General features: G+C 33.8%; 1 protein-coding gene across 1 annotated transcript; it reads left to right on the top strand.

The window, feature by feature from the left end:
• The first annotated feature begins 921 nt into the window (after nt 1-921).
• LOC136042369 (BTB/POZ domain-containing protein 1-like) lies at nt 922-24766 on the top strand. Its single transcript, XM_065727339.1, has 6 exons — nt 922-970; nt 14026-14128; nt 15664-15809; nt 17297-17516; nt 19347-19505; nt 23154-24766. Exons 2-6 carry the CDS (start codon nt 14036-14038, stop codon nt 23697-23699), a joined length of 1164 nt encoding a protein of 387 aa, XP_065583411.1. The 5' UTR covers nt 922-970; nt 14026-14035; the 3' UTR covers nt 23700-24766.
• Nucleotides 24767-26145: the final 1379 nt, after the last annotated feature.

Raw genomic sequence — 26145 nt, 5'->3', positions numbered from 1 at the left:
TGGAGGTGAAACTGGATTTCTTGGTATTAAAAAAAACCCTTTGAAATAAAATAAAAGTTTTCTTCCGTCTGAAAGTACGCCTAAGGAACAATATTAAAATGAACAAAAAATATTACATATATGAAGGGGATCTTTAAGCTTAAGTTTGAATTTAGTTCCGATTCTGTAAGAACGACTTCTGAAACATAACTGTAGTGCAAATTGAACAATGAGAAGCTTAAGTACTAAAAAACTTCAGCGTGAATAGTCGGTTGCTTAAAAGTCCTTATTATGTTATCACTTTTGTTCGTCTCAATTTTTAATGCTGCTCCTTGCTTTCAGGTTTTTTTTATTTAATTCCTGGTGTAAGTTCATGTTTGATTTCCGAAGAATATTCATTAATTTGAAGAAATCGTTACACTTTTTATTACTCTGTTTGCAATTATTGTCTTTCTATACTTCATTTTTGTCATCTTTCTGAAAATAAATGACATAAAAGTCTCGTTTTCGGGCTAAGAGAACAAAGCAGCAACGATAATATAAAACCTAAAGCAACAAATTTTCAGAGTGTATATTATATATAGCCTATTGTTATTGTTTTATGTGAAAACAGTTTTGAGGTTTTGTCGGCAATATTAGCAATAATCGTTTTTAAATATGAGTTCCGATCCCATCCTATGGCTCTAAAACCTACTCTGATGAAAACTTGACTTACTACGTGGATCCAAGCCCTACTTGAGCCTGAAAACGAAGCTATAATCAATTTTGCCAAATTTTTGCAACAAAATTCCATTTTGAACTTGCCCCGAAAATTCCCCGAATCTTGAAGACTTGTCCCTGAAAAGTCCCCGAATTTTTAAAACTTGTCGAGAGTGGAAGCCCTGATTTGAACGGTAGGCAAATTTTACATTCAAAAATTCATAGATGACCTTTGATGGATTTGGTTTGCAATTCTCTTCAGATATTTTTCAAAGATAGGCGTTAGAAACCTGTAAGGAATTGGCAGTTTACAACGAAATGTAGCCAAGATAAAAGCAAATACATCAATTGATGCCTCTCATTATGTTTTTCCATGATTCAATAGTTATTTCTGAGGCAAACTCCTTTTTGAGCCCTTAATGTGGCACCAGAAGGTAAAACAGTCCATAGGCTAGCCTATTTTCCAAAAGTTAAAAACACATGTTTTATTACAAAACTGTGTTGTAAGAAAATTTGCCATTTTTGCTTGATTAAAGCATGGTAATTATTATTTTCCTTAGCCTTAATTGTAAAATGTAAAACTTCTGATAAATTACATTTCTGTCATGTAGCCTAATCAGGCTATTGAGGGATATCTACCTTTCTCATTACAAATTTTGGTAAAATTCTAGTTTAGTAACTTTTGGCTATCTTGGAAAGGGGTTAGTTTAGGAAAATGAAACTTTCAGGGATAGAATCCCTCCAATCCCTCTCCCAATAGAGGGTCCTGACCTTTAAAAATATGTGTGTTATTAAAGTGAGTCCTTGCAAAATAGATCTTCTGCTTGAATGTATGGTAAAATTCTAGTTGAATGACTTCTTGCTATCTAAGAAGGGGGTTAGGTTAAGAAAATGAAACTTTCAGGGATGGGTCTACAGGCTAAAGCATATCCCAGGAAGGTATTTTAAAGTACACACTTCCACTCCTTCTCCTTTTAGAGAGCCCTGAAATTCACCTACATGACAGGTCTACATGACCTTTTGAAATTTTGACAAAACAACATTTACCTTAATTTTCAGTTACCAGTTGCTTTTTCTCTACATTTAGTTCTGAAAATACAATTACTGTTATTTGAGTAGAATTCTAAGCCATATCAGTGTTTTTTTTTTCAGAATTTACAAAATGTATTTGCATATCTTCAAAACCTGATAAATAGGGATTGAGCAAAGTTGTGAAGCTGAAAACAATTTTGTTGTACTTCATTCAAGCAGAGGATCTATTTTGCAAGATTTCACTTTTATAACACATATTTTTGAAGGTCACCAAAGGTCAGGGCCCTCTAGAGGGAGAAGGAGTGGAGGTAGGTACTTCAAAATACCTTCCTGGGACATACTTTAGCCTGTAGACCCATCCCTGAAAGTTTCATTTTCCTAACCTAAACCCTTTCTGAGATAGCAAGAAGTATATTAACTAGAATTTTACCAAATGTAGTGGAACCATTTTGTTCTGTTCTTGAAGTAAATTTTGGTAATGGCACCATTTTGGCACATTAATTAATTTGTAAATTATTTAAGCAAATTCATACAAGTATAGACAAAGGCAATGTCCAAAAAGTATAGAAAACTGATCTTTCTGTAAAATACTAAGGACAGTGGAAATAAAATGTGATTACATGGATTAGTGTAAAAACTCACATGCCCACATATATTTGGCTGTATCCTGGATTTCTGTTTGGCAAAGGTTTTTTTTGTGCGCAGGGGGGGGGGGGGGGGGGTCACAAGAAAAAAAAAAATTTCAGGAGAAAAAAAAGTTGTACAAAAATTTCAGGAGGGGGGAGGTCAAACCCCATACCCTTCCCCCTGGATATGGCCTTGCATGTGTATTTCAAATATTTGGGACTATTTAAATATATATATATATATATATATATATATATATATATATATATATCTATATTAGTTTTTTCAGTCTTATGCAAGCTTTGACAGTAAGAGTTAAAGTTAGATTAATTTAAATTTGGTTTCTCAGAAATGGGTAAAAACTTGACTTAATCCAACCTTACCTAACCCATCATCACCAAACCTTGTATAAAGCTGAAAAGGTTACAAGGGGCAAGTTTGAGGAAACAGTGAAATATTTGAGTACTACAAAGGAGCAGTGAAATATTTGACTATTACAAAATATCTCAGGAAATTATAAACATCTTTGGGTTAAGGGGACATAGGCTCCAAACACTAATGGCAGCTTAACCTTAAGGGCAGTCTTAATGGCACCATTTTGTTCTATTCTTGAAGTAAATTTTGGTGAAGTTGAAGGAAGCATTTGCATATTGACAAGAATGGTCAACTTTTACTGTAAGTTGTTTACCAGCCATTCTATTGCTGCAAGTTGTGAATTTTCTTCAGGATCTACGAAATAACCCTTATATTTGCATGTTATACAAAATACAGAATTAGGAAATTTGTTATGGTTAAAATAAAATTGGCATGGGCTCTATCTGTTTCAGGAGGGAAGGATTAAGAAAAGGAAAATAACCTGTTTTTATAGTCAGTACATTCATTTTTTGCAGCCCTATCAAAATTCATAGATACATTGGTATCACTAAATCTTCAATCAAAAATTCTCAAGTTATAAGTGGGTCCATAAAATGTAACATGGAAACACAAGGTTTATGTTCAGTGCTTGTCTTATGTATTATTGAATTGTTTTTCTTGAAATTTACAAATGCATCTAAAATATTGAAGAAAATACAGCATTTTAATTTTTTTTGTGCATTGTTGGTCACAGTCAATTCAGCAATAGCTTTTTTCTGAGAAAGTACTCAAAAACATGAATAAAAGAAAAAAAAAAAAAAAAAAAAAAAACAGGGAAGCATGATTAATCAAAACTTACTGTGTATTAGAAAGTAAGAATTTCATCATTTTTAATCCTTAGTGCTGCATAAAGCTTAGAGCTATATACAACAACATTATGGGGAGAGAGAAAATTTTCACAAATGCAACTTTTAAACATTGAAAAAAAAAACCTAATTAGCTATCTAAAAATGTTGCTCTTTTTGTTCTATAATCTTTCTTCTGAAAACCTGTTGCCCTACAGTACTATTGTCTTCTGAAACAAACATGCAAATACAATACAAACAGTGCCATTTGATTCCTTGTTTTATGCCCTTTCTCCATTGTATAGTTTATTTTCTTACAGCTACCCCTCCATCCTGGTGTTCCCAGGTAAAGCCCTATATATATATATATATATATATATATATATATATATATATATATATATATATATATATATATATATATATATATATATATATATATATAAAAAAGAACACACTAAAACACTGAAATTCTTACTAAATTTCTTACAATAAAATTCTTACCAAATATACAGCATGCTATTTACTTTACTTTACTGTTTACTTTGCTATTTACTTATAATCACTCAGAGGAAACTAGATTTCATCAAGTCAAGAATTCAGTTATCCATTATGCAACTCATCATGGGATGACAAACAACAAAGAAATATATTATTAAAGACTATATATAGGATGATAAGGGTAGGAGGTGGTGCCCATTTTCAGGAAATTCACCCTGCTAATTGTAATCCTTTTTTTTATTTGTGTGTATCCTACAGAAGAGCTGCCCAAGCATCCAACTGTAATTTTATCCATAATAAAAAAAAAAAATTATGTATGAAGAATCCTTATAAGGAGGAAGCATTATGATAACAAACAAGTAGTACCATTCAATTCTGCTTTTGACACTTTTACCAACTTTTACCAAATACTTTTTCCAACTTTTACCAAATATGATGTCAGTTGTATCCTCTCTCATAATGGACAAGATATTTCCCTGTGTTATATACAAAATTGGGAAAGACATGGATTAAAATAGAAGGAGCCATCAAAATATGATTAATATAAATCTCTATATATGATCTATAAAGTAAGAAATGTGTTCTTATGGTGTTTATTATGACATTTGTCAATACCCTAAAGACAAAATTTTGCTTCATTTGTGGGAGATGGGGTATCATTTTTACTTTACAGAAAATTATACTTGAATATATAATTGAATAGTATTTCTCTTTTGTTACTAAAGTGTTTCTTCTCAGAAGGAGTCTTCCTATAGGATTAGCCAAATTTAAAATTCACATAAAACCAATTTTTCCCTAAATCCCAAATCCCCCTCCAAAAAACATTTGAAGTTCATTCTATGGTTTCTCCTATAATATATCCTCACAAGTTGTTCTCAGTCAATTTTGGGCCATGTCCCGCCTAAGCATTTCTAATATCCTCATGCCTCTTTTGTGATTTTTAGATTTTTTTCATTTAGAATTTTACTTGTATTCGCCTGAAGGAAGCTTAAAAGGCTGCAGTGGTGCCAATTACTGGGGACAAGGGGCATGCCTGCCTTGATTTGGAAAAAGACCTTGTTACCTCTATTTAATAGCTATTTTGTGTTTTAGCTATGTGCTTTATTGAAATAACAATACTAAATGACTGGTTACTTGCATAGTTCATCCCTGTGCTTTTGTTTTTTTCAAAGCAATTAAATAGCACTGTTACTTTTCTTACTATTACTTTTCAATGACTTTGTTTAAGATGTTACTTCTGACCTCATCCTGGAGAATCCTAAATATACCACTAGTAGACAACCTTGTCTTGAATTGTGTAAAACAATTCTTCTCTGGTGTCTTACCTGTAGCCATGATCTCTGACAGGAGTTCAGTCAAAACTAGGCATCAGGTTGTCAGTTTATCTTCTTTTTTGCAGTGAATCCATAATCAAACAATGACCAACCAGCTCAACATTTTCCTGAGAGGTATTTGGCTTCCACTTCCAATAGGAGGAAATTCAGTATGCATTGCTTTAAGACTTATGAATGGATTGAATACTCATCAAACTACAATTTTTTGTTTTGTTTTGCTTGCTACCATTTATCTAGTGGGGATCTAGGGGCTGGGGAAACTGCTGGAAAAACGGCTTTCATCAAGACAGAATATTTTTTAAGAGTTCTGGTCTGTTGAAGCAACATAATAGTTATAAAAGACATAAGAATTGTGTGTCAGCATGGGCAGAATTTAAGATAATTAGTACTGATGCTTTGAGATGTGTAGCAATGACTTAAGTTGGTCCAAATGTCAAGAGGTTCAAGAAAATAGAGATCATGTAAAGTGCATTTTTTGTGCTATCTGCTTTTTGCCCACCAGGGTCTTTCTTCAAGGGGTCATGACAGATCAGAAACATCTGCAAGCTGGGATAATCTTGTTGAACTGATGGAGAAAATATGTAAAGGCAGCCAAAAATTGAAGGCAAAGTTATAGCACTGATTAGGTCATTATTGCAGTCGTCAGCACCAAAGCAATGCAGTTACACTGATAGGAAATGCCTTGCAGCAAGTCATTATTTTAGAAGTAAAATCAGCTAATCACTTCTTGTTGACAAGACAAAAGATTTTTCAAGAAAAGAATATTTAGCAATCCTACCCAGGTACATATCAGATAGAAAATTAGTGGAGCAACTAATTGGCTTCCATCACATGCAAATATTAAATGCCAAAAGCTTAGCCCTCTTGATTTTTGAAACTATAACAGTTTTTTTGTAGATTTGATGCTGTGCATTGTCCAATGTTACGATGGCGTATTCGTTATGAGTGGAAAGGGAATTTGTTGGAGTTCAAGCAAAGTTTAGAAAGAAGGTGCCTCATGAAGTTTTGTTTTGGCACTGTGTTGACCACAGATTACACTTGGTTTTGACTGATTATCTGAAAAATGTCAATTAACTTTCGGAATTTTTCTCTGTAGTGCAAAGAATTATGTAGCAGCACTTAAAATGGACTATTTGTGGAATCTCAGTGTGTCAGCAGGCAAAAAGTCTTGGAGCTTCAGAGGACAGCCCAAACTTGCTGGTTTTATGCATGCCACTATATTTTCCAGCTGAAGGTCAGATTTGATTGTATTGTTTCTGTACTAGCAGTAGTCCCTGATAATTCTGATGGTGAGGCAGCATGTGAAGCAAAACGACTACTGAAAAAAAATCAACTTGACCTCTTTTGTTGCAACTTTGCAATTAATGGAAAAAGTGTTATTAATTGTAAATGTTGACTTGTAAGGCACTTACAATAATTTTCAGGACATACAAGACACTCCAAAAGCTGAGAAATGATAACCAATAAAAACTTTAGCTAAAACACAACCGAATTCTTGACTATAAGCAATATCCAGGAATCAAAGCATCCAAAACCAGTGCTCAGAACAAGAGAAGTTAACCATTTTGACTTGTCTCAAAGACTCTTTCAAATTCATCAGCTGACAAGCCCAACATCCGTCAGCCAGTTCAAACAGACTCCAGTAAATTTCTGTGTTTCAAGGTGATAGATTATTTCATGAGCCAGATGGATTGATGTTTGATTTTTTTTTTGAATTTTCGAAAGTTGAAAGGATGATTTGTCATAATCCAGTGATTCTTGATGTTGATGACTATGCCCTAGAATCCCAGCTTTCTCTTGCAAAGTTGCACCTTTCAAAATGTGACACTTTTAAAATGGATCTACTCTGAGCTATCAAAATTTATCTGACTTCCCTATTGCCTATTTTGCAGTGCTAAAACGGATGAAGCTAGTTGCTACTTTACCTGTGACCAATGCCTGTAATGAACTATTCTTCTCATTATAAGGGCTTCTGAAGGACTACCTATGATCAACAATGGGAAATGACAGTCTCCTTAATCTCATGATCATGGCCATTGAAAAGAGAAGACCCTGAATTTGGATAAATTTGTTGACTGTTTATCAAAACAGTAAAGTCACCACTACCCCCATTTTAATTATTTTTGCCCAACCTTGTTCTGTTGGCTGTACCTTCATTAAAAAATGAAAAAAAAAAAAATCCTTGCTCCCCCCCCCCATCAACATTTTTTGCGAATTGGTACTGTGAAAATGCCTCCTTGGTATCTTTTTTGGGTGTTCCTCTGGGCACATTTTATGCTGATGAAAAATATTAACTGAATACAACGTTTTTTATACAATGGATAGCATCACTGTAATATTATCATGCATCATGTATTATATGTATTTGAATGTGATGTCATTTATATGAAAAAGGTTTTCAAAATTGAAGCTCTAAAGTGTAGTCAGCTGAAGGGTGCATATCCTGCTCATGACCAACCGAAATATTACCATGCCCCATGTTGGGAATCATGGCTCTTGACACTGCCCCTTAACCTCAGCTTTAGTCTTCTTAGGTATGTACCACCAGCCCTTTCCCCACCAATAAGAACTTAATTTTGATGAATTTGGAAAACTTCATATTTCTCATATAGTTTCGAGCTTTATAAGTTCCATATATTTTAATCTTAGCATATGTGTGCAAGCAACTCTTGCGAGTAGGGAGGAGGTGTAAGATTGGAAAGACCTTTAAAGAGATAGCCCACAATCAATCTAAATTTTGTTTTACTATTCATTGCTATAGCTTATCTGTAGATAAGAATTATTTTCATTTCAAATATTGATGGTGAAATCCGGAAGAATTCATCTTTGAATGAATAAAACATTCTTATTTGAAACCGAAATTAAAGGAGTCTGGTTTTTCGGAATATACCTATTTGCCATAGACTTAGAATGGAACAAACATCATATATTTACAGCACATGTTTATCAGGTATTCTTTTGAGTTGCCTGTATCTTCTGCTTGTTTCTCTTGTTTTTTGGGCACTTCTTATCCTAGATACACTGAAAACCTGCTGCTTCATAGTCAGTCTAAAATTGATCTTGCAAAGAGGGTGAACAAGGTATAGTTTTTTCTTGAAAGAATCTGTTTGTCACCAAATGCAAATATTTGATGTCAAATAATCAGTAAGGTACAAGTGATCAGAATTGCCCTTTTTTGCTATTTATTGTGTCCCTAGTTGTAGAAGGATTGAACAAGCAGAAAGATTGGTATGTATATGATTCAGTTTTAGGTTTGCAGCAGAAAACTGTACTTGACGTTAAACACAAATTAAAAACCAGTTCTGCAATGATTGTCACAGACCATAGCTATTAGAATAAGTAGGGTCTGGAAAAACTTTACTCAATTTTTTTTTGTCATGTTATACTTTTTGTTTGTTGGTTTTAACCTTTGCTTTGTGGAAATTATCTTAATCTAATTTGTATTTTTTTATTTCTCGTTCACCATGCAAAAAGTGGGGTAGCATAGTAGCAATGCTACTTGGCAGTTTTAATGGCCTAGTGAAATCTATTGGCAGACTTTTCTGAAAATACCATTTTTACACATAAAAATTCTTTAGCTCAAAGATAAGCTGTCAAAACACGAGTTATGCTGCTAAAGTGTCGGCAGCTTTTGGAATTCTGTCAAATTCTACTCCTGGCAGCTTTGGAACTTTTTTCATACATGTTTCTGGTAATGCACCGTTCCTTCTTAGTTGCTACATTCTTGTTAGATTAGAAAAATAATTGCTTGGTTTGGTGCTACTGATTTCATACCTATTTTGTACCATCATTGATGCAACTTCCAATGCCTGCCTATGGCTGAATTTTTACTTAAGAGTCATTGTTTACATAAGGAACCGAATGTTGTACATTCAGGGAATGAAATATTGTTTGCATAAACTATTTCTTTGTGTCACTTTTAAGTGAAAAATTCCCCTACCCTCTATGTGCATATGTCTGATGAAGGACATGCCTCATAGCTCTAAAGAGCAAAATTATTATTATTATTTATTTTTTTTAAGAACATGAGTACATAATTTTAATGAGACTCTATATGAGGAACTCTAGAATGTAAGCACAAATGTATGCAGTGCTTTGTGTGAAAGTTTTTCTGATACTGTGCCTCATGTTAATGAGTTGCATAAAAATATAGTGCTATTCAAGAGCAGTATTTCGTTAATAATTGTATTTTTGTCCTCAACTCCTCAAAAGACTGGACATCATATGGTCCTTAGAACTCTTTTTTATGTGACAAAGTTGCATATATTTATTTTGGAAAGTTTGAGAGTTTGGACGTAAAGGCTATATTAATATCCAATGATAACAACAACTCCTGTTGACTTCTGTAATTTCACATCCGAAGTCAGATAAAGATTTTTTGTAGGGTTTATTGTGTATATTTAAAGGACTTAATGTAATAAAATTAATTTAGATTAAAAAATTAAGTTTTCTAATGGAAATGAAGAGCAAAGTTAAAACTCAAAATTAAAAATTATTGCTCTGTGGTTTATGCAACACATATCTACAAAACTAGCTCAAATAAACTGACTTATGATATTTTGCAATTTGTCTATAATTCTAAAAAACTATCGCTTTATTGAAATATGTGCTTACTTTTTTCTTTTTTTCTTATTTTTTATAGCAAATTTGAATAATATACTAAAAGTATTTGATATCTTGGCTGGTGAAAGACTGTTGGGAGCCTTGTAAATTAATCTTGTATTTTCTACAGATTGCTTAAGGAGTTTTATGTTTCTCATTGTCCTGATTTTTATTCGTTTCTACAAATACAAGCTGTTTTGCACTAGTTCTATAAATTCTACAATTGCAAGGGGATGTCACAAGTCGGCTTATTTTTTAATCTTCCAGATGCATATTGTGTAAATTACGAGAAAATAATTTTGTTTTCTTCTAAGTTTCAACTGTGCTCTTTACTTTCACCAGAAAGTTTTTTTTTTAGTAATCGTCTGTACTAAAAAGATTTTTTTGATATCTAACCTCAAACTACCTTGATGTGTGAAAAGACTTTTTTTAAGCTTGTGCCAAGAGTTTTCTTTCCTTTTCTTGGGCTGTAGGCTTGGGCAAGCAATTTTCATCATTGGAGTTAGATTTTAACTAAAAAAAAAAGTCAGACTGATTTTTCTCAAATCTAAGATAAGAAAGAATGGAGGTATGTTGTTGAAAACTCCTTACTATACCCTTATTTAGCCTGTACGTTCATTTCTGAACGTTTGATTCCCCTAGCACAAAGTTGTTCCAAGCTTATAAACAAGTTAGTGTCCTGGAGGAGAGCAGAGGCAGAGTGGACGATTGGAAATACCTTCTTGGAATCTAATTTGGGCTGTAGAGCTATTCCTGAAAGTTTTATTAACTTGGATTAACAGTATTCTAAGCTGGACAAAAGCTGATAACTGCAATTTCACTCAAATTTCATGTTTATTATAAAAGCAGTCGAAAAAAAAACAAAGTAGAAACAGAATTTTTTAGTTGTCTACAACTGAATTTGTGACAACCCAGCATTAGTAGTCTCTGTTGAAGACTATGAAATCTGTGCAAAAATTTGTGGGTACTCAATAGCTTTTGGATGATTTTTTTTGAATTATCAAATAAACTCAACCAATATCTAAGAGAACAAGCAACAAAAGATTATATACATGCATTGCAAGCCTTTAAAGTTTCATTGTCACATAGAGTAAAAGGTGATGAACTGCTTTTGATTCACCTTCGGTACCAAAGATGAATAGCCTCCTCAGATCTCCAGAGTAATCCCAGTTTGCCACATGCTCAATTTTTTTTTAAATTCCAATTGCCAGTTAAAATATTCTGGAGATGCTGGTCAGTGATGGTAGTGGCTCAGCTCATCTGGCACATTCCTTACTGTAGGCCATGAGTTGTTGTATCCCTCCTTGTCAATGGATAACCAAAAGCTTGAACACTAGGAGATGAAGCTTTCTCTGGCTAAGAGAATTTTTCAAACCAAAGACAGAGTCAGAGAAGGATGTTTTATGCAAACTGGTGTTGCCATGATTCCTCTAGATGGGCATGATTCTGTTTCTCGGGATGGCATCCTCTTCTCGAGGAGCTGTCAAACTAGAGTACATTCTGGATGATATCTGGGTCATAGAGCAGTGTCTAAGTTGTTAACATACTTCGTTGGAATGTTGTATCGAAATTTACCATTAACCTATTTGAAGGGCCGAAATTATGTAAAGTCTAGCATTTATAAAGTTTTGCTTTCAAAGAGGCATAAAAAATAAGTGTTTTTTCGTCAATATTATGAGTGAATTCCTTTATATATAATTAATATTTCCTGTAGATTTGGGCAGTTGGCCCTGAAAATTACAAGTGTCAGTTTTAATAGAAACATATTTTCGTTATATTAAAGTTTCTCATCTTGGTTTTCAATTTCTTTTTCTGTTTCGCCACTCTGGGACCTAGACAAAAAGAGGCAAGCAGGGGGCTTAACACCGTCCAGTCATTTTCTAGTCTTAAAAAGGGCATTAGAATTCATCAAATTTTAAATCCAAGAAGGCTGACAGCCTTCAAAAAGTCGTTGTTTTTGCTTGGGGTTTGACACGTTCGACCAATAGGTCATATGCATTTGTATCACACGATTATTCTGTACCTTCTATAATCACTAGCTTGCTTGGGTGTCACTTCAGTCAATATTCACTGAACCAGATCATGCGTTTGAACCCTTATAAAAGAATGGTTAATAACAAGACAAATAGTTCTATAGCTCTTTGGTCTGAAATGGAGCCCATGGGTAAGTCACCTTACCTTGGTTTCTATGAAATGACAGGAAAGTATTTGAAAGGATTGTTGCACCGAGAAATAGTAGGATTTTAGGTGTTAAAATATGTTTGGTTCTGAATTCTGTGAAATTCTGTCCTTACCAACAGTTCTAACTACTTGTTTGGACACTAAATGCCCAACATGTTCCATACCAAAACTATTGTCGTAGAAGGAGTAGCTAGATTATTGTTTTGACCTTACTGTCAATACTTCGAACAACAAAAATATTTACTGCAAAGGAAAACAGATTTTGGCTGGATTTTGTTTATAGATACCTCAATATTTAGTATTCTTGCTAGTTTACAGATTTGCTTTTTTTTTTTACCGACTACCCTTGATGACAGACACACAGTTCGTGTAAAATACTGGAGCATTTTAGAGCTTAAAACCGCCTTTTTCTCTTCCCTCATGTGAACAGGATTTTAATTTCTTATAAGAAAGGGTAACTACCTTCCAGAGAGCTACGACGTTGGTAGACTCCAGGATGAGAATTTCGTATTAACTTTCTAAGAACAGTTGAATGTTAACTTGGGAGTAATTGGACAATATAGAAGGTGGATAGAATAAGTTTAAGAAAATTGTTTGTGAAGTCGATAACGTCATCTTAGGGAATATAGGAAAATTAGTGAAAATGCTTCATGTCTAATAGAGAGGAGGAGGGCTTTTACAGCAATTATTCGAGTGATATATTATATAGAAATAAGAGGAATGCAAAGAAAGTGGAAAAAGTATTAAAATATGGATCAAGGTGTGAACTAGTGGCCACAGATAAGATTGCTGAAAACCTGGAAGATACAGCCAGACGACATAATAGTAAATATTGTTCTGAAATGCTAATAGATTAAGAGGGTATAGTCGATCTAGACTTGCCCCAGTTGAAGAGAGGACGCGGTGACAATTATTGACAAGGAAAGAGTTAAAGGGAGATGGACAGAACATTTCGAGAATGTGCTAAACCGTCATAGGTTCATATCTACTAAATTCGAAAATTTCATTTACCAAACTGTCAACACCTGAGGCCTTACAATTTTTCAATCCTTTTGTTACTGTCACTAATTTTTACTCACAAAATAAATCTTCCTTCCATCTGAAGTATCACTAACTTTTTCAGTCTTTTCTATATCTACAGTAAGCTGTAGGAAAAACGTAATTCAATCCTGCTTTTTATGGCTATAATGAGATAAAGGTCGCGTTGGCTAGGACACGTTCTACTGATGAAGAATGCCAAATAAAGATAGTCCTTGTCGGCCAACTGTCTAGAGCCAAACAAAAGCAGGTCGTCCCCAAAGGGGGTGGGAAGATGTAAGGAAAGATTTAAGGGAAATGAACACTTCTTGGAATGGTGTAAAGAGGGAGACTGAATAGATTGGGATGGAAGAAGAGCACGCGTAGCTCTGTTGGCCTAAGGTGGCTTGGTGCTGCAGTGACTTGTTAGTAGTAGTAGTTGTTAGATAAGGGGGGATAAGGCTAGGGAAAATTATCAATCAGGACTGACTAAAAAATACTAACATTGTCATTTTAGCCCATCATTTTTCATATAGAAGACGGTGGTTTGAGACAATCTTGAGGGACTATTTTCACTCCCTTGTATATGTGAGCATTCTGGTGTAGTATGATATTGAGGGTATTCTTATCAACTGCTAAAATTTTATTTGCCAAATGAATGGTTTTTTTATTCTAAATTTCGAAAGAAAAAATTGAAATCACAACATTAGAAACGGAGGGCAGATTTAAATTAAAATCTACAGGTAAAATGTAAATAACAGAAGGTAATTCATATAGACTAGCTACTCTCTTCTCTATATCCTATCTTTATCATGTTACTCAACGCTTCTAAATAATCTTCTCATGTATTTTAGATTCACTAGAATGATTGAAGTTTTCCCAGAAACTGATTCTCTGCAAGTCATTACTATTAAATTTAGCAACATCAAAGATGGCCAAAGGATTAATCAAAATGAGGTATATTTGCCAGTGCAACTACTTTTTTGTTCATTCAGTTGGGGATTCTTCTGTTTTGGGTGAGAAGAAAAGGAGTCAGATAAAATGAGGAGGAAAGGATGTTTGTAAACATTAGAACACATAAACCTATTCTTGTGGGAGTGGGAGCTGAGGTGTAGTGGAGAGGGCAGTGAAGTAAAACTGATCTTAGAAAGACATTTAATGTCCTGGTATGACTGCTGTATTCTGCTATTTGTGCTGAGTTTTTTTTATTTAGCCCTAAGTTAGTTACCAAAACTATGAATTAAATAACCTGAAAGGTATGATCTTGCTTTGTGAGGGTTGAATCTATGATGTTAAGATACTCTTTAACCTCTAAACATTTGGCTGATTATCTTCTAACCACCCTCGAACGTTAGGGTGGATCCTATAGCATCGCCTATAGTAAAGAGCCATGTCCCACCCCTGTGTATTTTTTGACCACTTTGTATAGAAGGGTTGGCTATGGAAACTTGGGAAGAGACTCATTCGAATTTTACTCTAAGTCCTATGGGCCTCTGTAAGGGCAAAGTGGGGTTTATAAAATCCCATGTACTTGTGGAAGCTCTTATGTGGGACGTACTAACCAGAATATAAAAACGAGATTGCTACAACATCATAATTCTATTTCATCGTCTTTAAAGCAAAATACCAAACCTGAAGATTTCACGTCGACCCTCTCGGAGCATATCTTTAATTTTCCGAATCATTTTATTTTGTTTGAAAATGTTCCTTTGATTTCTAGGGACCAAGGTTTAAAGCAAACTTTCAGGGAAACAATCGAAATTAAAAAAATTCTATTAGGTATAAATTTTGTTTATTTTTATTCATGTCTTTTAGTTTTACTGCTGATGATGAACACTGTATATGTGTTCGAAATATCCAGTTAAATAATTTTATATCTATTTACTGTCAATAAAAAGGTATCATCCCTATTTTGAACTGTTTTACTTTCGTCATGGAAAGGCAGTGTGGTCTTCGAAGTTATCTACGAAAAACAAATTAAGCGGAAATGTAGAAGAAAATTGTCAATCTTAAAACAAAAGAGAAATCGACATGAATCAAAAAGCAAAAAAAAACCCAACTAAACCTAAAACACTAAAACCTTGCCTGCAAGAGCTAAAAAAGATTTATTATTGATGGCTATGTCACCCTGGCCATTGAGAAATGAGACCAGTTCTTATGTGGTCTTCTTTTACCCAAAGGGACCCTTACTGTCAATTGCAAGTATACAAATCGTAATGTACCAACTATTATTAATTATTTATGTTTCTATAATAAATTAAAATTGAGGATTATTAATAGGCTCCTGTGGGCTGACTTCAAGTAAACTAGGAGCCTTATTGGGCGCAATAGTCCATGAATTTACATACTTAACGACTTGGCGTTTGCTATAATGTTATTATAACAAGTTGTGGTTTTAGAAATTTCTTTGGCTAAACTTTTTTTTGAGTTTTGAAACGTTTATGTGAAGATTTTGCCAAATACGTTAATACCAATTTGTGCTGATCTTTCAGATTCTGGTCTTAAATCCTAATAAGGTTTGCAGTGAAAGTGCTGTACTGGCAGCTGCACTTAAGTGGAGATTATTCGAGAATAATGTCATTTCTGACCTGGAAGTAGTCGAAGAAACGAATTTCGAGGTTTTCTCCCTGTTTATCGAGTAAGTGTACTGAACAATTTACATTTGATTAATATTTTAATTATTTGGTCATAAATATAATTGAAATCTTTGGCGTCGAAATCTGTTTGGCCTAGTATATAGCCAGTTTCATTGTTGTTCTGAGTATTCAAAGGTATTTGTTCACTCTTTATATAGTTATTATTTTAAATAGACTGTTTCAGAGAAAATTAAAAAGCAACATCAGAACCTAAAACGGACAGAAATAAAGATACAACTGGGACTCCATTTAATCTTTTTGTTGTAAGCTCAAACTTAGAATTAACAAGACTGTCTTCACTGAATAAATGGAAGTTAACAGAAAAACTTAAGTTAAAACGATTATTAAATATACTAAACAAAAAAGAAAGAAATCGTCAAAAATAAAGTCTGGACTCCTATCCCGCCTAAACGCACAAGTGTTACGCTTTGCTGGAAATACTACATACTGCTGTTAGTATACCCTGTAGGTCTATGTTAAGCGAAATTGTGTCTTTTTTATGTCCCATCCATCAGCTAAGAAAAAAAATTGTGGCGACTATTAAAGTTGACAATAAATAACAAAAATTTATTAGAGTAAATGTATTTTCCATGATCAATTTAGTTTTATTTTCTTATAAGCACACTTACACTGGCACTATTTTTGCTTCATTGCATTTTGTTCATAAGTGTAGAAAATTGATGCCTAAAAGAATTTTTATGCATGAAATAGCAACTTTTGAAACAATTTGTGTTTTCACTAAACTGATTAAACTGAATTTCAGATGGCTGAATAGAGGCATTGACTCTTCTTAGGGTGATATTTTGTGTTTTGTATTATTTAATTTTTTTGATCAGGGAATTTTTAACGTTTACCCATCTTTGTTTCTATACGAGATAGTTGATGTAATGTTAGCATTGGTTAAGTATAATTTTTAGTTTCATTTATGAGAAATATTCGCGAAACAAGTTGAGACACGTCAGTCATTAGATTGAAAAAAATGAAATAATTGAAAAACATACGAGTTGTCTTTTGACAATCATTGATCAGTTTAATGCTCTCTTATCATTTCTTCTTTCTATGAAATCTCATAGAACTTTTTTCGTCTTTTTCTTTTAATGAGTGGCTAATAGGTTTGCAGCCATTAGATTAAACTAAAAAAACGAACAACATAAAATTGAAATGTTTGAAAAAATACGAGTTGTCTTTTGACTATCATTGGTCAGTTCAATGCTCTCTAATCGTTTCTTCGGTATAAATGCAGGGTTGGTTTTCTACATAAGGAAGCATGTTAAAAAACAATTCTTACTTCATAATATGCAGAATAATCATAGTTAATATATTTTGCAGGGGGGGGACCTTTATCATCACTTCTTCCATTCTTTTTCCAATTTTTCTATCACATTTTTTAATATTTTTGTCAATTTTTTAGTCTTGAAAATCGTTAATAAATAAACACCCAAGTGCCATCTAAGTAACAAATTGCTCATTTTTCTTTCTTTTGTTTCAGTGTTCTGCAGTCAGAATGTGTTTTTTCACGTGCTTTATCACTAAATGCAGAATCTTCTTTGGGTCTGTTTTCTTTGGCGGATAAATATATTTGTCCAAATTTAGAAACTGGAGTATTGGCACTGTTCTTCTCACAAACTTCGCCTGAAAATGCTGCCTTAATGTGCGAGCTTGCTTCTGACCTTCTGTGCAAGCCCTACTTAGCCAAATATGCTACGAGAGTAAGATATTTTTTCTACTTCCTAGACCTATTCCAGTTAGATTACCCTACTAGGATAGTAGATTAATTGGTACTTGTATGATATACCCCCTACCTCTTAAGTTATTCATGCATTAACTCACAGTAAACCAGTTTTTTTGCTAGTTTTTTTCAACTTAGCGTGAGAAGAGACAAAAAGAAGTGAATATAATTTAGACCATATATTGACACATTGGGGGGGGGGGGAGTATTTGGACAGTGTGAAGTCAGAAAACAATTCTTACTTCATAATATCAGAATAATTGTAGCTAACATATTTTGCCTGCAGACCCACTGTACTTTGCCCCCTCCCTCTTAATGTGCAAATATATACCCCAAATTTATCTCTAAAGTATTATATTTTTATCATACTTAGGTATATTTTATTAAGGTTAACTTAACTTCACTTTTTATAGAATAGAATTTATTTTAAAATTTCTATCACAGCATAGTTGGCGGGGATGGAGTCACTTTGGGGACTTTTGGGGAGTTTATAAGGGGTGGTTGTTGCGGGCGGGAAGGTAGGGTTTGGGGATGACAGAACGTAATCGGGGAACACACAGGGTCTTGGTACCAAAATGAACGCATAGGAGGTATCTTCTCTCGGCCAACGTGGTGAGCTCGAACTTACCTAGTAGATAATGACGGAATCTTCCCTTCACCATTTATGATTCTAAGTACTCGTTTTTGGGTATTTTGAATCATATAAATATACTCTGAAGAAAGACCAAAATGCCATACTGGATAAGCACACTCGAGTATTGACCGAATAAAGAACAATAAAGTCGGAGAAGGTCCTTAGGGGGTGCAAGAAAATTTTATGAAAAGTATTAGAAGGGATACCGAAGGAGAAGCTTGTTTGAGGATGTTTTGAACATGGACGTCCCACTTCAAGTCAGCAGTAATTGTCATCCCAACTAATTTAATGCATCTGATAAAGATTTTGGGAGGAATGGTGTTTGTGAAAGAGGGGGGATGATTTAAACAAATTAACCGTCGTAACTGACGAATTATTAGCGTTAACTTTCATCTTCAACAAAGAAGCCTCCTATGTGACATCGTCAGTTAATGTCATAATTGAGCTTTTAATGTTTCGTCGATAAGCCTCAAATGCAGATAGGTCGTCCACATATCATACAAGTTTCGGATAATTTTGTAAGATAATTGGTGTAGAATTTTTAACTATGTTTTCATGCAATAATTTTTAGACTTCCGTTTTACAGCACAATCGTGATTTCTATCCTATTATCCCTTTGCCTGAGTGCACATCAAATTTCTCGGAGATACAGTATGGGGTACCACAGGGCTTGGTTCATCACTTTTTTCTGTCTGTGTTAACGACTTAAGTAATGTAATACAGGGCTGCAAATGCTGCTCTGTCTGCTCATTAGCTCAGACGTGATGTAGCAGCGAGAAAAACTTTATCCTTATTTGCCGATTTCGCATATTTGAAAACTATGCAAAGGCAGAACAATAGCTGCTGGGAGCGCTTGAAGTGTGCTTATATTTTAATGTTGAAATATGGTTTGTTTTTAAAGCTTCGAAACTCTCCTTGAGTCAGCCCTTTTATTTAGTTCGAATGAGTCTGCTTTTATTTTTCCTGTTTGGATAATATTGTTTTTTTTTCTATTATCTTATCTATTTTACTGCTTCTAGTTGATGGTAAATATGTAGATAATTAAAATATAATTCTTTTTATGCTGAAATTTGCCTAAAATCATAACAGTTGGACTTCAATATTACACAACTTTTCACTGTCAATACTGTTTTTCGTGCTATATCAACCTTCATTGTTTTTCTTTTCCTTTTTTAGGTGTTTCTAAATGGTTCTTCAGAAGCATTGAGTGAAAAAGCGCTGCAGTGCTCAGTGGAAACACTGACTATGCTAATTTCGGACTCGAATTTATCTTTGAATAAAGAAAGCCAGTTATTTAATTTTATTGAAAGGTATAAAACCCAACACGGTTACGATGTAAGTGCTTCTGTTCTTCTCTCTCCCTCACTCTCTCTCTTTTTCTAATCTCCTTGTCCCTCTCTGTTTTCTGCTTCTCCTCATAGCGTTTTAAATAAACCCTTCTTTTCAATTAGCCAATTGGGAGGAAATAAAACTAGACTCAAAAAATAGAATGATATTTGAGACTTGTTATAGTACCTCAATCAAAAATGTGCAATGTAAATTAGAGCTTACCAATACTAAAAATTTAATATCCTACAAAGTAAAATTTAATGCTTTTTGATTATATACTGGTTGATATCTTCAAATTTAAACGGGTTTTGTGTATATTTGATTCCTTAATTGTTTGTTAGCATGATCTAAGAAATTTTGGCGAGAATTCAATTTCTACTTTCTGTTAATGGATCAAGAATCATCCAATTTTAAATATTTGTTTTTTTTCTCGGACTCGTTGTGATTCCCACTATTGTTTCTCTTCTAACCGCCGACTTCATTTACGATCCAATGTCGTCATCCCTGTCGCTTTTCTCTTTTTCGCAGATTTTGTTGTACAGTATTTCCATTTGAGATTCGTAGTGATACTTGTTGTCGCATGTCTTCTAATCGTATATCTCATTTGCACTTCATTTCGTGCATCATTTCATCAGAAACTTTTATGCCTTTTGCATTAGCTGTTCGGATTCATTCAAAATCATCTTCAGAGAAACATTATACATGTCTAAATAAATACACAGTTGCTCGTTTAAAGGGAGTATTTATATTCGTTATGTTTTAGTTAAAAGTCACGGAGTGTCAAATTAGCAATTTCGATTGAGTTAAGAAATTATGACGTAAATTCAATTCCTTCTTCCTGTTAATGCATCAAAGAATCATCCATTTCATAGGATTTGTTTTTTTCTGGGACTCGTTGTGATTCTCACCGTTACTTCTCTTCTAACCGCAGATATCATTTACGATTCAATGCATTCGTTGTGGTGCTGGTTGCCACATATCTTCTAGCCGCTGATCTCGCTTGGGCTTCAATTTTGTGAATCACTACTTCTGACTTTTTTCCACTCCGTCTACTTCAGCCGTTCGGATTCATTCAAAATCTGGTGTAATTTCGTACGACGTCATATATATAAACACGCTCCTTATTCAATTGTAATTTTCTGAAATATATTAGTCACGCAATAGCATAATTATCGTGTTATTTTTTGTTTAAGTCACATTTTCTTTGGCAATTCAATGTGATCTGTTCTTGTTTCTTGTTCATTGCGTTTTTCTTTAGCTGTTCAGTCATTTCTCATCTTGTGTAATTTTGCAGGTGTCAAAGATACTAAAAGTTAATTCCTGCTTCCTATTTATTAATCACAAACTCACATACTCTAAATTAACACGCCCCTTCATTCCATTGTAATTTTGCTTTGTCTTCAAGAGCTCACGCGCGCTAAACTGACACGTTTTTTCATTCCATTTTGATTTTGCTTTGTCTTCTACCCACAAGTTTCGCTGTGCAACTTTTGTTTGCAATTCAGTGTGATTTTTGCTGTTTGGTGTCAAACTCGTGACCTATTGAGATCGTTTTTTAGGTCAGAATAGACCAGGGTGCCAATATGTAAAAAAATGCCGTAAAATTTACATAAATACATACACGACTTTTCGTTTAAAGATATAAATGACGAGACCCCAGCGGTCCATGCGGCTGGCTTGTATATATATTGATTCTCATTGTCACTTGTCTTCTAACTGCAGATAATGCGAACTTCTTGTTGATGTCAAGGCGTGAGGTTAGGCTCGATACAACCACCCTTGGAAACATACGAATTTTTCCTTAAAGTTGTGACCTATTAGATCGTTTTTGTGGGCAGAAATTCTGAAATGCCAGTTTTCAGAAAAAAAAAACTATGTAGCCGACTTCGAGGAAAAATTAACGTAAGGCAAAGTTCAACGACATCAATTTCCACTTTGACCAGTGTTTGGGATGACCCTACTGTCCGTACATGAAGAATCAGTAAAGCATCAGTATCAGTACCAGGAACCGAGCGAAGCTTCATATACTTCTCCTATCTTTTTCTTCATTAGTGTATATAAACCGCACTATTTTGCGATTGAATGCAAAAATTGTAAATTATAAATTGATATTTTTGAATGTAACTATTAAGATATGTTTTATATTTCTTGTAGCGGTATTTTTAGACACTTCTCTCGAATACAAAAGCTACTGTAAATTAACTGAGGATAGTATTTGTTAGATGGGTTGAGTCTTTGCATGAAGTGATTCCACTTTTTTTACCCTAAAAAAATAGTTTAAAGCTAGTCACCCGCTAGACGGAATTTCTATATGCATTGTGACTTATGTGCATTTTAATTTTTAAAATTGCATTAGTTGTTGGTGATTCTGAGTTATTTGGTGGTTTTTGGATACTTATGAGTAATTGTGAAGTACTGGCAATATAAAAAACATAACTTAAAATAACCTAAAAAGCGTTAGAAAATTCTATATTACCGTTTATTCTGACATTAGACTGTTATTTGGCTTAAGATTTATGTTCTCTGAAAAACATGTAGTTTTCCGATAAGCTTACAGCTGTAACCCGCGCCAACAGAACAAGATATTCATATATATTTGTATATCTTACCCTCCCCCCCCCCGCCTTTATTCTACCTACCTATTGTCTCTTTTAACGGACTTTGATCATTGAATTCATTATTATCAGATTAATCTGTTTACCAAAGCAGAATTATGTCATTATTTACATTTTTTTTTGGTAAATGACCTAAACATAAAATAGGAAAACTTTCGTAATTTTGCATGCATCTGACGCATTTTCAACCTAGTTTTCAGTAAAGAATTAAAATAAAATCTGAAAGTGAATTCCAAAATGAAATTCAGTATATGGGTAAGGCTGAATTTCATCCGTCTAGCGATGGCAAGATTGTCGTCTTACGTTGGGCCATTAAAACCAAAGGACTGTAGAAAAAAACATATTGAAAACTTGCAAACGGCACATAAATCTTAAGCCATATAAAATGTGTTTCAGGATAACAATACCCCAATTGATACAAATTTTTGGTGCAGCATAAAAGATGGCATTCATTTACACATGTGTACATGCATATTAAGCTATGATTTCTTTTAGAATTACGCGCATGGAACGATTCTAAAATTGAATGCATGAATAAATTCTCCTCTAATATAAATCCAAAAATCAATTCCAAAGGGGATTTTAGTAGCAAAAGAAGAATCTAAAAAAGTAAAAACTGCTTCCTTATTCACGCTACATCAACCATGCTTTTGAAAGAGGGTTTGCCCCTTATCACTGCCCAAAATAAAAGAAAACCAATAAAAGTCCATAGAACAGTTGAGATGGATCGATCGTGATTGAAGATAGATCGTGAAAATAAAAGAATAATACATTTAAAAATTCTTGTGTTACTGCCATTCCTATTATGGTGAAAAAAATGTTATTGTACCGTAAATGAAGCTAATTCAACTCAACTGTTTAATTGCAGGAAGGATGAAGGTTTATACCAAATGTTCAGTTTTTATGTTATATTTCTATATGTTTAAAAACGCATACACATAAATGTTTTAGAACATACTTTATGCTCTATTTCAACTAACTGTTTTTAAGATTTACGAAGACTTATACCTTGTTTTCTATTTCGGCTGTTTAATTGCAGGAGGCACGAAGCCTCATACCTTATGTTCATTTTCTACAAATGGATATTGAAGAATTTCTCGATGGCCCTGCTCGTTCTGAATTGCTCACGGATAAGGAAAAATCTGACTTCTTTCTTTTCAAGGAATCAAATATCATCTCCCCTAGTTGGCATTTAAGCAAAAAGACATTTAGAGTGACCAAATCCGTAGTTAACCATGTCACAATCAGAATAAACATGAACATTTTCAGTTTCGGTAGCTCTTATTGGTCTTCAATGAGACATTATGATTGTCTTAGTCAAGAGTTTAAAGTAGAGCAGTCAGTGTTACTAGTAAGTTGTCATCTAAAGGTTCATATTGGTACTGGATGTTTGGCAACTGTTTCAGTCCTTGATTCAAAAGATTATCCTCTAGTTGTTAAATCTGTATCTGTAGAAACGGGTGTCTGTTGTGTTGCAGCTGTGTTTGATAGTCAAGCCGTTCTTTGTAGTAACTCTACGTACAAACTTGTTGTAAAGGGAATATTCCCTGTGAAGTTGGCATGGTTGAAGGGGATATTAGCATGAAATAAACTTTGTTTATTAATAGATTCAGTTTGATCTGTGGTTAAGAAAAGGAAAGGAGTAAACATCTATGCTATTTTGTATTGTGATTTGTTTACTATTATTATTTTATACATATATTTTCAAGACTATAGAGAGTGAGCTGTTTAACAAGGGTATAAGAATATTTGAATTTTTTCAGTTGAAATCGATTTTGCAAAAGTTAGTTCCGTTAGGAAATATGAAGACATTACAAAAAAATGTAGGGAACGAAAAACAATTTATGAGCTCTTTTTTCTGATAGTGCTTACCCCCCTCCTCACTCTAAAAGAAATTTGAAGATGCGTGTTTTCTTTGTCACCAGCCATTTAATACTCAAACGCTTTGATTCTATTAGAGAGGTCATTTGACATACATTTTCTCACTAAATTATATCTTATTTATATAGTTTTGGCATATTTTTATAATTATATAGTTAAAAATAATGCGCACATTTTCAAAATTTGAGAGAGGCCTTAGAGGATACTTTATCTGAAAAGGTTAATGATCAAGGGGCTTCTTAATTTCAAATGTACATTTTCAGGCTTAGACAACTTGAATTCGTTAATTTTAATGGTTTCTTGTTACCGCATACTCTCCACCCTATGTTCAATTATGCTTTGTCTATTAGGAAAGTTGGCTTACTAACAGAATTGTGTTGGTATTGCTTGAAAAAGGGCTGGGTAAATATCCATAATTGTTTCAGATCCGCTATTTTGTAAAGAAACGAATATCAAAACTGTTCGCTACTTATAATGTTGATAAAAAAAATTCACCATTTTAGTCCCAAATATAATCTTTCAGATTGTAAATTGTCCTATAAAATTCTCTAACTGATGTGAAATATAAGTTGTGTCGCTTGTAGTTGAAGCTCTGTTCTGCAGGGTTTTTTTCTTCTTTTTTTTTTACAGTGAGACTATAATCTTACAGTGAGGCTTATGAATGAGTTTGTTTTTATGTGGAAATAGCCGGTTCCATATTTAATATTTTGATGCAATGAATTTTTCCTGTATTTTTTTTTTGTATAATAAATATACATAATTGACTTACCATTTTCGGACTTTTGGAACACGATTACTGTTTTAAAAGTACCAAAGGATAGATATCCTAGTGCCATTTGATGCATGCTAAATCCAGAGTCACACATATCCACACTTATCACTTTTTTGGGGGGAGGGGGTTTATATGGACGGAATGGATTCCGTCCTCGCTCACTCCTCGCTCTTTACGTTAAAGTTGGAATCTTTGGCCAAATTCTTTAAAACCAACTTCTGAAACCCAAGAATTTTAATTTGAATGAGCAGTATTTTCAAAGAAAGTTGAGACTTAAGTTGAGAGTTTCTGTTCGTTTTAAGGTGTAATGTTGCTTCTTACTTTCAGATGATTTTTTTTATTTATTTAATCATTCAATAAAGTTGTCTCCTTGTCATGTATTCTTTAGGCTTTGAACCTTTCGGGGATTAGTCCTCCTCGCCTTCTGAATGGAGCAACGTCCTACTCAAGACTAAGAAGCCTATAAATTTCAAGGTACGAGCGCATAAATGCATTCACAGTCGTGAATTCGTGAGTGCCATCCGTGAAAGGATACGAGAGGGAGCAATCCCCCCATCACTCTGGGAAAAAGAAAGACAATAAAAACTTCGCTTTGAGACCTAGGATCTTGTAAATCTTCTCCCCCTTTATCCTACCTACCTACTGTCTCTTTTAACGGACTTTAATATATTGTCATCGTAACTATTCGCTTTAAAATTGCCCTCCTCATCCTCCTGAAAAATTTGTCCCCTGGCAAAATTTCTTGTGGGTATTCTTGTCCATGTTAGAAGAAAAAAAAGAATATCTTGTCTTCAAAAAAACTGCAGAATCTCTGATTTTGAAAGGAGAGTCAAAGTATTCAATCTCGGTATCATCTGCAGGATTTTAGTAACTCTCCTCTTAAGAAAGAGAAAAATAACTTTTCATTCAGAGAGGTATAAACTTAAAGTGGATGAAGCAGCTTTCACCAAATTCATCGCTTCATGAAGCAGGTGTAAATGTAGGCTGTTCTGTTTGTTTGCTTGTCTAAGTTACTTAAAAATTATGCTTAAACTTCATGCCTTTTGTTTTCAATGTGATATCTTTCTCAAATTGCATCACAAAGTGTTTATGGTAGATTTTTTTCTGGCTAAATATTGATACAGAGAAAAGAAGTCAGGACTGCAAAATCTACAATTGGTGGTCAATTTAAATCTGGTCGACATGCAGCTGGTGTATCCAAAAACTAGTAAACACAGGTTTTCAAATTTTATTCAGCTCGGGCAGTAATTGTCCACTTTTACTTAAAATTATGAGTGATAACATTTTGGGTCTTCGTTTGCTTACAGAGTGTTTTTTTTTTTGCATAAGGTGGCCCAGTTCAGAAAGGTAGTACTTAAAGAAACTAGATGATGTAATG

Source organism: Artemia franciscana, unplaced genomic scaffold, assembly GCF_032884065.1.
Source record: "Artemia franciscana unplaced genomic scaffold, ASM3288406v1 Scaffold_1188, whole genome shotgun sequence".
In the NCBI taxonomy this organism is placed as follows: Eukaryota; Metazoa; Arthropoda; class Branchiopoda; order Anostraca; family Artemiidae; genus Artemia; species Artemia franciscana.
Note: the sequence above shows the minus strand (reverse complement) of the source record. Positions and strands in the feature narration are given on the sequence as shown.

What these genes read in the sequence shown, in the direction of transcription:
- LOC136042369 (XM_065727339.1), top strand. Translation starts at nt 14,036, where the DNA reads ATGATTGAAGTTTTCCCAGAAACTGATTCTCTGCAAGTCATTACTATT. An exon ending in GTTTTCTCCCTGTTTATCGA is followed by an intron (nt 15,810 to 17,296) that starts GTAAGTGTACTG and finishes CTTTTGTTTCAG; the next exon opens with TGTTCTGCAGTCAGAATGTG. An exon ending in TAGCCAAATATGCTACGAGA is followed by an intron (nt 17,517 to 19,346) that starts GTAAGATATTTT and finishes TTCCTTTTTTAG; the next exon opens with GTGTTTCTAAATGGTTCTTC.